The sequence below is a fragment of the Ambystoma mexicanum genome, chromosome 8 (assembly GCF_040938575.1).
Source record: "Ambystoma mexicanum isolate Mex_15411 chromosome 8, UKY_AmexF1_1, whole genome shotgun sequence".
Lineage (NCBI taxonomy): Eukaryota > Metazoa > Chordata > Amphibia > Caudata > Ambystomatidae > Ambystoma > Ambystoma mexicanum.
The window spans coordinates 803,408,842-803,423,478 of NC_090929.1; the positions used below are offsets into that span (position 1 = coordinate 803,408,842).

Below are 14,637 nucleotides of genomic sequence, written 5' to 3' on the forward strand. Positions count from 1 at the left end.
CTTTTTTACACACTTCCTACACCCCGAGATGACTTTACTAACTAGGACAGTAATGGCATTTATATATCACTAGTACACTTTGTGGATTCTGAGGTTTGTAGAAAGGAAAGGTTAAGCGAAGGAAAAGGGTTAAACAGGTTCTCAGAGCATGTGAGCACTTAAATACTCGAATGAAGTCTAGACAAAAACCTTTCGCAGCAATAATAGTTTCAAACCAAGTTATCACCTGTGAGAGACAGTAAATATCAAAGTCTGGTGGACTAGAAGGGTCTGGAGGGAGTCAGGACAGCCAAAATCAATTGGAGCACAATCTGTGGAGCTAAGAAACTTCTTACATAGTAAAAGTCGTGCAAAGTTGCAAAAGAGTTTGTTGCAGAATAATCACTGTAGGGTGACAAGCTGGTGTTACACTTGTGAAGGGTAGAGCTGAAATCAACTCCAGCAAAGTAGCTACTGCAAGTGTCAACTGAAAAGAGCAAAGCTAGACACAAGAAAAACTGTCCTAACAGGGTACTTATCTCCAAGTCCAGGACTTAGTAAAACCATTCAATTGAGGCAGTACAAGACTCCAATCTTAGTATAAGGCTGTACCACCCAAGTACATGGTAGCGTAGATAGAGCAGCCAGGCTTATTTTAGGAGGGAGAGGGGGCTGTGGAATCAGTACAAATGGAATTGTAATACAAATGGTCCAAAGAAACACTGAAACACTATGTATGTCAAAACATAAATGATTTATTTAACTACAGGTAGGACCTGATAAATCTAGGGGTAAATGAGTACCATCACATATATGTAATCACAATTATCAAAACAACACTATGCTCTAAGGTGCACAGACCAAAGCATAAACCTTATTTGGAACACCTAACGGTATTACTAGGTAAGTCAAAACCTTTTCATACACATTCAGCATAGGTCACACCTATTTTTGGGCAGTAAAAACCAATGGTTACTTTCACAATTACATTCAGTAATGCCAGGGCAGAAGACCCCACCAGTTGTACAATGACTCAGTAACCAATCACAATTAGTCAACTGGACGGTATACGTTTTGTGAATAATAGAGCACTTATTCTAGGTACAGTAAAAACCTATTACTACTTTTGTGATAACCCAGTTATACTAGGTGAGTAAAACCCAAGGATATAATATTCAATTACAGGTTCTTTTGAGATCAGTCAAAGACAGATTGAGATAAGCAGTAACTCTTCTAACGTATTTTGGATGGCACACTGTTAACAAGGTAAGTAAACCCTATATACTTTTTTAATCTCACAAGGAAGTCCAGGTTAGATCTTTCCCAGCTATACAAGTAACGTATGTATGACTTAAAAGGGACAGTTCGAACCAAACAGCAAAAGGAAAGCAAAAACCCAATGTTACACTTTACTGAATGACTACAAGTTATTCTAGGTAGGTAAGACCTAATGCAGACTTATTCTGGAAATGTTAGAAAGTCAGGGGAAGCAAGACCCAGTTGGGGAACACTCATACAATTATCCTAAAATTCATAATCTGATGCAACCAACAAATCACTTTTGGGAAGAGGCAGAAGCTAATCACAGGAGAATAATATACCTTCACATTTACCTTCAATTAGAATGGCAAAACGGTTTCTACGGGAAGAAAGATGTTAACCATACTTTTAAGAATAGTGCATCACACATCCAAGGTAAGTAAGAACTTTTGCAACTGTTCACTCTTAGAATTACAGTTGCCAACCAACTCTCAGCAACTTTTAAACATTTTCTTTTCTAGGCAAAAGGCCCAATCCCTAAAAAGTCTTTCCTTTATTCTTGGAACATGAGTGTTCTCATTGGCAAAAGAGGGTCGCTAGGATCTAGTGACCAACAGGCAGTGTCAGAAAAGGTTCTTAAGTAGCAAAAGTCAGAGTTCCTCGGGAAGACTAGCAAACAGGTGAGTACTTTACTTCTGAGTTAGAAGAAGGTCCAGAGGCTTCACAGAAGTCACCCTAGCAGGATTATAGCAGTGGGACTGGGTGCACTGGATGAGAGGCTTCCCCCATTACAGAAAACACCCCACAGCTACACAGGAATCCTAAGAGACGTAAGTTAATTACATAACCAAGCCAACATAGTACCTCAGCATTGAAGATTTAGCAGCAGGAGAATGTCAGGATCTGCAGCCTAATACCCGGTCAGTGGATTACTTGTCGTGGTGACTGAAAACAGGGCCTTGGAAGGGACCTTGCAGCAGGGATCAATGGAGAAGTCTCTAGTCAACGTTTTTCTCACGGCTGAATGCGGCTCTGGATTTGGTGCCTTTTCAAGGAGCACAGAAGACGACAAAAAATTGTGGTTGAATTCTCCTCGTTACAAAAGGTCCAGCACTGTTGAGGGGACTCGATTCATGTCTCTGGAGATCCACCAGGATGCCCACGAAGTTTCGAGATTCGGAATTCGGTAGACCGTGTACCACACAATGGCTTGAGGTCCCAAGGTATTGGGGTATTGCAGCCCCGCAAGGTCACAGCAACGCTTGGGAGGGCTCACAATGCAGGTTTTCTTGAGTCTAGTGGGTCCCACCAGACTCTGGGTCACGGTCGTCATTTTCGGAGTGTCCACGTCGATTGAAAGGTAGGACTACAGCAGGCTCAGGTTACACAGCAGTCTCTCAGGTTGCTGGAAATCATCTCATCCGCTTTTCCTTCATCATCCTCTTCGGTTTCAGTTTCAGTGGTCGACTTGTCTTCAGCTTCAAGGTTTGCAATATTTAACAGGAACTACAGCACAACCTCTGCATTCTCTCCCTGCATTTTACAACAAGGGGCGGTCTGGTTGTCCATTCAGGACAGCCAGCCCACACATTGGGATTTGTCCTTATTCGGGCAAGGAGGAAGACAAAGGGCTGCAGAGTTTTGCACTCCTCCCTCGCTTCCTGCCTTCACAAACAGACTGGAGCTTGGGCAGGTAGTGGACTCCCGCTGAAGATAAAAATCACACAAAGGAATTTCCCACCGTGGATGTCAGGGTAACGAAGAAAGGACAAGAAACACTAAAATGGCGAAAAAAGACTGGGCCATTTTGGTAAAATGAGCACCCTTCGTGCCTTTACTGCAGCTGTGAACACAGTGTGCGGTAAAGGTGCACCAAATTAATAAAAAGGCATCACTGCCACCAGCCATTGAAGGTAAGCTTTTCCCCAGTAACAGAATTGTTACAGTTTAAGTGTGAGAGGGGATACATTACATCTCCCCAGCACTTTACATAAGGTGGGGTGTGCTGGTTTCACCTAACAAAATGTAAAAGGGATCAAAAGTTCTTTCTACCCTTGGGAACTGTAATTTACTCAAGGTTAGCCAAATAAAGTTAAAAAGGGAGCCCCCAGGGCAAGCCAGCAACAACGGGCACTTATTGCAAAAAAGTTGTTAAAGACGATAACTTTAAAGACACTATGGCGAGTCTACAAATTAACACCCATAAAAAGAGTCAAATATTCTGTGAGTGTTGGGGAGAATTCTCAGAAATGTGCTAATTCCCTCTACCTTAGAGAGCCCCAGCAACTTTGCTGGATTTTGAGGACTTGATTGTTTTAACCTGGAGAGAGGGAGACCCTTTTTCCCCACTCTCTCATGTATTTTAATGTGATTTTGTACAGTGTTTCTTTTGGTTGTGGAGTCAAACTCCATAGGCCTCATCGTTTACATTGTGTCACCCAGCACCTTCAGTGCAGTGACACAGGGAAGTCTTTCAGGTTTCCAAATGTTTAAATACCTTTTCTGGGATAAACTACTGTTTCCCAGAGCAGTAAAGTGAAGTGAAATTGACTTTACTAATATGTTACTTTCTAGACCCAGCATACACCATCTTACAATACGGTGCTGGAAGGGTTACCTAGTATCCCCTTGTGTCTAGCTTCTCATGTAACATTTTATTGTTACCCTTTCCTCGATCAATGGCTGGCTGCAGTGGTTTACGTTTTACTACCATTAGGTTATTTTACAGCGGTAAGACACCCATGGGGTGCCATTTTTGTCAAAATGGCCCAGTCTTTTTTCGCAATTTATTTGTGGAAAGGTCCTTCTTGAGATTTACTTTGTGCACCAAACCCGATTTGGTCCCTTTGTTCGTTTGGTGTTTGGTGGGCTTCACAAGTGAAACCCACCTCTGGCTCCAGGGTGTCTGGGGTGAGCAGGAAGTGAGGAGGTGCCCAAAACTCCCTGTGCTTAGTTTCACAGGAGACCCAAATGCACTCTGTAGTGATTGGCCAGACAGCCACCCTGCTGTGTGATTGACAGCTAGGCCGGAATGAATGGAAGAAACCTGCATAAAAAAGGCAGGGCTTTTTAGCTTAGAAGGCAGAGTCGACCACTGGACGAAGGAATCCGAAGAAGAATTTGGAAGTGACGCCTGCTGCAACTCCTGGACCGTTGGTTTGCCCGGTGAAGGCCTACTGCTGTGCTCAAGCTCCGAATTCGCCTCGACTAGAGAAGCCCTGCAAGGAATACTTCTCCCTTTGAGTTGATGGGACCAATCAACTCTAAAGTAAGCACGCCTGGACATCCTCCACTGCTGCTGCCGCCAGAACCAAAGTGCCAGGGAGAGGAACACCAGATTGTGTGCCTTGCTTTTAAGTCAAACCCAAGCGCTAGGAAGATCCTCCGGACTTCCCTGATGCGGGACTGACAAAGCCTGAGCAACCTCAACAGAGTGCTGGACCCCAGAATCAAGGAAAGTCTGAAGTGGTAACCGAGAACCGCAGTGTTGCTATTTGCCGTCAGACGCAAGGAACTGAAACACAGAAGAACTGCTGAATTGAAGTTTGCCCATTGCTGCCACTGACCTTCCCGTTGCAGAGCAGGAGTTCCCAGACGTCCTCCCTCCCCATGACTGAGGCTCAGGAACAACAGGATCTGCAGAGCTGTACAGGAACAGAAGCCAGCTGGAACCATTTCTTCTAACCAGAAGTACTGAAAAGTCTAAGAGAACTTACCTCTTGTTGTGTAGCCTTACTTGCTCTCAGTTGAGACTGGTCTTTATTACCTTGCAGAGTTGATAAATCTTTGCCCCTCACAGGTTGTGGCCCTTCAAGTGTTTCATTTTCTACAAACATTTCTAAAAACCTTGTGCAAGACTTTCTGCCTACCTGCAAAGATGATCTTCAGCTCCCCTAGACATTGTGCAATTGATTGGCTGTCCTGGCTCCGAGAGACTCTTCTACCTCTGACTTTGTGCTTTTACCTTTCCCCCAGGAAAGGGTTAACTTACTGTGCATTGGAAGGTTTAAAAAGTACTTACCCGTTTAGGAGTTATTTGTTAAACTTAGTTTTAGTCTATCTTTTACACCAAACTCTGTATTGCTATAAATATACCAGTGATTAATCAATGTCCACAGTGTCCTAGCTATTTAAGTCACATGGGGGTGTAGGAAGTGTGTGCCATCCCCAATGGGCATCATCCGATTTAGAGAAACTAAGAGTGTGTGTTTGAAGTATATTATAATTGTTACCTATATATTGCTCCCTTCTGAAGAAGACTTATACAACTGACTGTGAAATAATGTAATCATTGTTTTATCAAGAAACCTGGAGTGCGTTTATTTGAATAACTGCTACTGTGAAGCAGTCACGACATTACTGCTCACATTGACCCCTTCTTGAGATAAGCCTTCCAACCTGTGTAGTTTAGACTTCTACCAAAGGTTGGGTCACTACTGCCAGGAGGTCACGGTTATTATAAAGCACCCAAAGGGTACTGCATACAATCTTGCCTAACATAGGTCAGAGTGCAAGCGACGAAAAACAGATGTCCTCATGCAAAAACTACTGGAAGACAGAGCGGAGGAAGTGGAAAGCAGAGCTCGCAGAAATAATATACGTATTGTGGGTCTGCCGGAGGGGACTGAAGGATCGGACCCCACCACCAATGTGGAAAACTTACTGACACAGGAAATCAGAGCAGGTGAACTCACTCAAGGGTTCACAATCGAAAGGGCACATCGTTCCCTCATCAGGAGGCCGCCCCCAGGTCCACCACCCAGACTAATGATAGCCAAGGTGCTAAATTATAAAGACTGAGAAAAAGTCCTGGCCTTCTCTAGTTCGTGAGGGGTGGGAACGATACAAAGAGAAACCACGAAGATTGCAGTGTACCCCGACTATACATTTCAGGTCCAAAAGCGAAGAGCACACTTCATCACCACGAAAGCCAGGCTACGGAAGGCCGGACTAAGGTACATGCTAATATACCCAGCAAAACTAAAGGTGATCTATAACTGCAAGGCCCTCTTCGAATCAACAGAGGAAACGCAGGAATGGATGGACAGGACACAGATACCAGACACAGCAGAGCCAGAGATATTGGCAATGTTAGCAGACACTGCGTGGGATGATGCCATAAGATAGAAACTGTATAGCTAAACAATAGAGTGGGATATGCCCATGCCACGCATGTGAACAATTTAACAACATGGGGGAATGCTAACACAGACCTGCTCCCACTCCCCCATCCCCCTGCAGATTAAGGGCTACTGCACAGGGCCCACCTGTAGGGCACCAGGAGACTAGTCTAGCGACCAGATTGAATGGAGCGGAAACTGGGTTGTCCCAGTGTGCAAGGCATAGCGGGACAAGTTATGTTATAAGTTTGTTGTGTTTTGGGGTTGGGGGACTGGGGAGCCTACTAAATATAATTGCAGACTGCATCAAGCTCCTACTAAAACTGGCTACAGGTTGATGGCCTCACGGATACCCTAGGTACGGTCTATACTATTAAAATTAGGACCTGGAATGTCAGGGGGCTGAATTACGTGAAACGCAAAAAAGTGAGCTTCTATATAGCGGATAGCGCTGTCGCAGGAAACACACAGATGCACAAAAGCAAAAGAACTTGGAGAGGGATGATGGTGGGCTCCACAGATGCACAGAGGGTCCTCATCTGGGTAGCCCCCAATATACTAATCAAAGTGCTGACAGTGAAAACTGATGAGGGAAGGATGGCCATGTTACACAGGATCTTAGAAAACTGGAAGATTTGTGTTTTTAATACCTATGCCCCAAACCATGATGCTACTGTGTTTTTAGATCACTATATGCATGACTAGAAGTGGAAGTTTGGTTTGGGGTGGAGACTTCAACTGTACGATAGACCCCACAAAAGATATGTCCGATGCCAAACACAGACAGCCATCCCCTCCGGCAAAGGTATTGAAATCGTTAGAGCATTTTTAACTGCAGGACTTGTGGAAAGCTAAGCATAGTGAAGAAAGGGGATACTCCCACTACTCAGCACCACATAAGATATATACCAGGATAGACTACATCTGGGGTGGAGCATGAATTAGAATTTTCAGAGCTGGAGTACCTAGCTAGAGTACTGTCAGATTACTCGCTGCTCGTGGCAAGGTGGAGAGTGTCCGCCCCAAGGACAAAGATACCCACATGGAAACTGAGGAGTGAATCGATGCAGGATACAGCATTTGCCGAGCGTGTCAGGAAAAGCACTATCGTATATATGGCACAAAATGAGGGGTGTGTGCAGAAGGTGAGTATATTCTGAGAGGCGTACAAAGTGGTCATGATAGCGGAGTCGGGAGGTGTGGAAAAAGTCTTAGTAAGGAACTGGAAAAGATAGAAGAGGAATTGAAGATGCAGGAGGGGGAGGCCCTGACAAACAAGGAGCACCTTGATGAAATTGCATTGAAACATGCAGGCCTGGTACAATGCGACAGGTGTGGGAAGTTTAACTATGCAAAATACCTGGAGAGAAGCCATGCGCAGGGGGATAAGCCTGGGAGAACGTTGGCATGGCTGTGCAGACAGAATGACACCAGATCTCCAATCTGCCCCATCCGGAACACATATGGAGGATGTACGTACACAAGCGGGCATAGACAAGGTGTTCTCTGAGTACTATAAGGCATTAAATGCAGCCCCCCAAGGATGCATAGAGGCTATACCCAAGGTTCTCGGACTGTTAACCTTGCCCAAGCTAGATACTCTCCAGGCGGAGCCACTGGAGGCACCCATAACTCTGGATGAGCACCGGGAACGGATGGGCTCCCAAGCAAATTTTATAAGGCCTACGCCTATACGCTGGCGCCATTGATGGCCAAAGTGTATGGTGAGGCATATGCAGACAATATGCTACCTGGGAGCATGAGGGAAGCCCCGATATTGCAGCTACTCAAACCGGATAAAATAAGCACAGGCTGCAGATCCTACAGACCGCTGTCATTGCTAAATCAAGATATTAAGATCCTCACGGCCATCTTGGCTAATGGACTCCGAAGGGTGATACATTTGCCGATTCATCCAGATCAGACGCGGTATGTGCCTGGGAGAAACCTCTCAGAGAACCTTAGAAGACCCGACCACGTGATTTATAGTACAGCGGATCGCGCCTCGGAATGTGCAGTAGCCTTCTTAGACACGTCAAATCATTTGACTTAGTACACTGGTTGTATGCCACAATGACAAAGATGGGGATTGGCACGCAATTCATGAAATGGGCACGGTTAACATACACAAAACCAAATCCAGGGTCAGGACGGGAAGTATGTACTCTGAGACGTGGCAACTGCACAGAGGCACAAGACAGGGGTGCCCACTGTCCCGTTGTTATACATCTTAGCAGCAGAGCCTATGGCAGCATATTTGAGGCAGGAATATGAAGATGTAGGCAAAGACATAGGCAGGGTGAGGCATATTATATCCATCTACGCATATGATGTGTTGCGTTATGTGAGGGATCCCGAGATGAATCTGCCATTATTCTAGAGGTACTGGATAATTCTAGTACATTAATAGGAATCCAAAAAAAAAATGTAATGCCTGTGCTGGCAGCCACTGCAAAGAGAGCAGAAGAGGACTTAACAGACCTTCCCCTGTCCTGGAGTATGAACTCCTTTAGATATTTGGGCATTAATATCTATCATGACCCTAAGCAAGAGCACGAAACCAACGCAGTGCAAGCCAAAGCCGGGTTGGTGGCGTCCATGGGGTTTTGGAGTAAATTACTGTTGTCAGTGAGGAGGAGAGCAGCATTGTTAAAAATTGTGGCATTGCTTCGGGAATGTCCCATACGATATACTGAAGCAATACTTTCGAGACTTAGAAAAGATGTGTAGGGTGTTCCTGTGGCAGGTGGTAAGGAACAGGGTAGCCCTAAACACACAAAGACCGTACGATCAGGGTGGGCTAAAGATACCAAACTTTGAGCTGTACTTCCTAGCATGCCAGCTACAATACATGATGCAATGGATGGCAGACGATCCTACGTCGGAAACAGCGTTGTTACAGCCAGCTATAGGACATAGATACTTGTAACCCCTACTTAGTTAAACTGGGTATCAGAGTCTGGCATGGGGCCTGTGGGGTCAGGGGGAGGGTGGACCCACTCTCTTCGCAGGTACCGATAGCGGCGACCCTGGAAGGAAAACCGAGCAGTAGGGCGATGATAGAAACGAGGGGGGAGATGTGGGGAGTGGCTACGGTGGGGGACCTACGGAATGAAGCGGGAAGACATTTGTGGATTTAAAGGAAGATATGGGTATACACGCAAGGGAGTTCCTGCTGTATAACGAGTGTATTGCAAAGTAGATGGCCAAACACGGAAGGGGATGTAGGGAACGAGAACATTGAGATGTTGCTCACTGTGGCGGAGGGTGGACACGCCATATCTAGAAACTGACATTTTGATAAGCCAAACCTCGCAATTAGAGCTGAAATGCAAAGGGAAATGGGAATTGGAAAAGACGTTTGAGGATAGAGAAAAGTAAAATTGTACCACAAGGTGGTCTCCAGGAATGCCAGACAATTTAATACAACTGTATGTCACACACACACAGAGCATACCTTATGCCTGCGGTTATCCCAACCTTTATAAAGGAGCCGGTAGACAAGAATGTCCCAGATGCAAGACAGAGGATCCTGGGCTTATACATGAGACCGGTCTTGTTTACCTTGCGGAGTTGCTGAAACTTTGCCCTTCACAAGCCTCCCAAGCTTGTGGTCCAAGTGTTCCATTTTTTACAAACATTTCTACAAACATTGTGCAGGACTTCTTACCTACCAGCAAAGATCTTCAGCTCCCCTTGACATTGCGCAATTAACATTGGTTGTCCTGGCTCCCTGAGAGACTCCTCTTTACCTACGACTTCGTGCTTTGGAAGGTGTTTAAAAGTACTTCCCTGTTTGAGTTATTTTGTTAACCTTTGTTTTATTCCTCTATTCTATATTTTTCACCTAACTCGGTATTGCTCTAAATGTACAAGTGATGAATCAATGTCCACAGTGTCCTAGCAATTTTAAGTCAGCAGAGGGTGTAGGAAGTATGTGTGCCATCCCCAATAGGTGTCATCTGATTAAGAGAAATTGAGTGTGTTTTGAAGTATATTTAAGTGTTACATGTTTTGCTCCCTTTCGGAAGAAGGCTTATATAACTGACTGTGAAATAAATTAATAATTGTTTTATCTCGATACCTTGAGCAGAAGTGTTTTTTTGGATAACTATTGTGAAACTCTGTCACAACCTTACTGCTCACATTGACCCCTCTTGAGATATGCCTGGCTGCTCGACCACACTACCAACCTGTGTAGTTCAGACTTATACCAAAGGTTGGGTCCCTGTTGCCAGGGGGTCAAGGTTATTGTAGTGCACCCAAAGGGTACTGCATACAATCTTGCCTAACAGGGTATTTTATCCTTTTGCCATTTGGGGTGCTTCCCATCTTTGAGAGCGCGATTTAACCCTACACCAAGTTGACCTCAACTTGCATGCATTGGACATACAGCTTGTGCTACCTAAAGGTGGTGACTCTTGAGATGCTGCGATTTCTCTTTTGAACACTGTGTATTTAAGACATTTTTTCTAAAAAGAAGAGCATCACAATTTAGACTTTGTCCACTGACTTTGGCTGGCCTGGCTCCCTAAAGGCCTCCTTCCTAGCCTATTGGCTTTGGTAATTCTTGTTCCCTTACAGGTTTTAACAGTTGAACACTTTAATGCTGGGATAATTGCCTGCCTGCATCCCTTTGGGAGAATCCAACTGTTCTTATAACCCCTCAGTCTGTTCTGATCTAACCCTAACCTTTCCTTCCTTGAAAACTTAATATTGCAAAGGTGATGCTATACTGACCTCAAATGACATCACCTCTGGGTGCTGGAACATGTGTAACATGAGACTTACTCACCTGCTTTATTGTTCACTGTTTGAATTGAATCCTAACTGGGGATTAATGTTACAGCGTATTACTGCTTTTTAAAGAATTCTTTAAATATCTTTGCGTACAAATAAATTATATAACTCAGCGTTTAAGTGTTTCATTTGAAACTTGCCTTTACTGGTTTCATTGAGCAGCTCTACAGCTCATATTTACTCCTCTTAAGATAAGCTTGGCCGCTCACACTCACTATCAACTTGTGTAGTACAAGCCTATATTAAAAGGTGGGTTACCTACTACCAAGGAGAAGTCTTGTGCAGTCCCACACCAGTTGGAGTGCACCAATTCTTAACCAACATTGTCCCATGCTGAAAATGTAGGAAAGGGAAGCGAACTGCTCAACTATCCTGACATTTCATGAACCCTTTTCTTTTGCCTAAATTGTTGTCCCACGCCATTTGTATTTAGAAGTAAGGATTGGCAAAAAGTTTTATTATAGGCCCTTTTATTTTAACAGACTCCACTAGGACTGCATTATTATTTGCTGGTCATTGCTCGCTCCCAACTTTAAATTTAAGATTAGATAAGCGTTCAACCCGCCCATTGAAGTTCAGAAAACACCCATGAACTGTGATCACTTGTGTGTCTTCACTATTTGATACCATGCTTTCTTTACAGAACCCTCTTATGAGGAAAAACCGCAATTTTGGTTTCGCGCAATGGTGGACTTCTTGGGCTCAAGATGTCTGGACACTTCTTCTGGAGCCACAAAGATAACTCTGCAGGCAGCAGCTACACAGGACTGGCTTCTAGGACACTTCAGGTGAAGAACAGCAGTTGCGCGATGTCCCCTCGTAGCTACGGGAAGAGGTCGTCCGTCCAGGTTCTCTTGATCAGTCCTTCAATCAGCACAGATACCTTTGGATATCTTGAACAGATGCAGACACATACTTCTACCTCCATCTGGATTCAGGATACAAGTTTCTGGCTTCAGTTTTGACTTTTAGCTTCTGACACAGAGGTTAGCGAGGGGTCTCCCGTTATACAAAAAACTCCTCATACACACAGGATGAGCTAGGCTCAGCCAGCCAATCACACAGAGAGCATTTGTGCAGCCACCAATCAGGCTCACAGCCATTGGCATTCAAGCCATTCACCCAAAAGCACAGGGACTACACAGAATGTGGATTGGGGGAAACTCCCAGCCTTTCAAAGCACCTTGCTGCATTCATCCAGTTTCAGAAAGGGCTGGCTCAGGTAGGACCAAAGGTTTTGTGACCCAACCAAAGCCAGACACCCACAACACACAATGTGATTTGACTCCTCTCTCCATTAAGTCAGGTTCCACCCCGTGGGTGTACCCACAACAAGCAGTCCCTGGCAATGCTCAAACCAGTCTAGCAGGGACAACCCCAGAGCCATATATCATCCTTCCACCAAACATCCAATTAGGTCGAGGGGAACAGAGCCAGGGCTTCTTAGGAATTTGAGAAACACAAAGGCAAAGGAAAGAAGCCATGAGGCCATCAGTGGCCATCTTGCCTTTGTTAAGTAACCTATTGATTCCAATTACAGTGCTTAGGTGTCCCAGAATGGGGGAGACCCAGGGTCCCAAACATTCAGCAAGAAGATGCAACCAGCCCATACCCTGCTCTGTAGGACACACTGGGGGTACAAGGGTGTACCCCCATCCATGGGTGCAATAGGGGCACTCCATGGGTCATGTTCACCAAAAAAAGATGAAGAGCTGCATTGCCACAGATCTAAACTGGACTCCTGTGCAGAAAAAACACAAAGATACACAGAAGTAGGACGAGGAGGCCCTGTCCCTCCAAAGCATTAGCTTCACAACAAATACTAAACCATATACATACCAGAACTATCAGAGGAGCTTGAATAATTTGTGGTACGAGTAGTTTTTACAGGAGCGGGCTGCTTAGGTTTTGCAGGGGGAGTTTTCAAAATCTGCATCACTTTACCTTTCTTACCCAATACTGAACTGGAATCTGAAGTGAAAAATAAGAAAAACATGAAAAAAGGTCAAAGAAATGTTACTTAAGCATTCAGTTGCTAGTACTGACAATTTCCTTTGATTCATAACCATTAGCCATTCTCTTAATGTCAGAGAAGGTCAACTAAGACAATTGGTCAATAAAGTCTTGTTTAACAAGGTGAAAAGGGCACGGATTTGAGAATTCCAGGCTTATGATATATCTTATAAAAACAAGGCATAATTACTCTGTGGGATATATTGACCCACTCAACTGCAATGACCCACACCACTAAGCTGCATTTACGCAGAAACCACCACAAAAGGGTTGTGCTTGCTCCTGTAAGCGCCATGGCTCAAAACTGTTTTGCAACAACAAAAAAGGCTGCACCGTCCTGCCAAGCACACATCGGGCAGGATGGAACCAGGGGGCACATTAAAGGAGATTGCCAATGGGTTCCCACGAACAAAAGGAAGAAAGTGGAAAAAGCAGCGTTGCTTTGCTGCAAAAGCCAAAATATCCTTTGAAAAGAAACCTTTTTTCACCTTTAAAAAAAAATACGGCTTTGACACCAATTCCCCTTGTGCATTAAAGTTACTGTGATTAATAAACCCTACCAAGCCCTGTGTGTTTCACTGTGCCTCAGCAAAAGCAGGCATGATTCTGAATTCTATGTCAAGACCGGAGGCTCCCATTATGCTTCTCTTTCTTTTATTCAACAATAAAGAAAAAAGCTCAGCAGCAAGATATTTGTGCACCAAATGTGCCATGAGTAATGTGCAGAAAACAGGTGCACCAAATATATGTAATAAGCATAGCAATATAACAGTAACATCATAACATAAAAGATAAGAGGCTCTGAAGGAACTACATTTCCCAGGGAGCTTAGCTCCAGTTCATTTAGAGGCCATCAACACGTGACCTAGTCCACCAATAGTAGTTCAGATCCCTGCATAAACAGTCCTAAACATGATGACACTTCCTCTTTCTTTGCTGCTCACAGCAAGAGATAAGTACTTCATGTTTAGCACTGCTTATGTCATGATTTTATAATTTAAAGATAACGTTGCAAAATTTCATAATATATGTTTACTGCATGGTTATAGGCTTATACGAATTTTACTTTCAATATTTATTTTTTAAAAAATAAATAAATAATAATTTGTACTTTTGTGTTGAGCTCCGACGCCAGTCCTCTGGCCTCGGAGACCGCTTAATGTGAAGCTCCGCTTCACGCGGTCACAGCTGATCAGCTGTTATTTAATCCGCTCGTCGAGCGGATCCCTCTGCGGACTTGCGCCGGCTTCCCCGCAGCTTCGTTGCGCTCCTGAAGCACTGGGAGTCCAGCGCGGCCTAGCCGGAACACACTGCACCGCCTGCAGGCTGCCAGGGGAGCTCCTGCTCTCCTGGTCCTTTTCTCTGCATTCCGAGCTCGAGCGCGCATGCCCGTTATAGTTTGACGTCTTCTTGCAGCTCGAGCGCCGGAATCCTTCCCCAGACAAGAACGAGTGTTTCTTCTCGC

General features: G+C 44.6%; 1 protein-coding gene across 6 annotated transcripts in view; it reads right to left on the reverse strand.

Annotated features, from left to right (window-relative positions):
• The window catches only part of NOLC1 (nucleolar and coiled-body phosphoprotein 1), an 869,511-nt gene that overhangs the window by 325,036 nt on the left and 529,838 nt on the right, over positions 1–14,637 (reverse strand). For all 6 annotated transcript variants that reach the window (XM_069610644.1, XM_069610643.1, XM_069610646.1 and 3 more), the window contains one exon: positions 12,999–13,130. In XM_069610644.1, the coding sequence (XP_069466745.1) occupies positions 12,999–13,130 (132 nt within the window). The remainder of the gene's footprint in view (positions 1–12,998; positions 13,131–14,637) is intronic.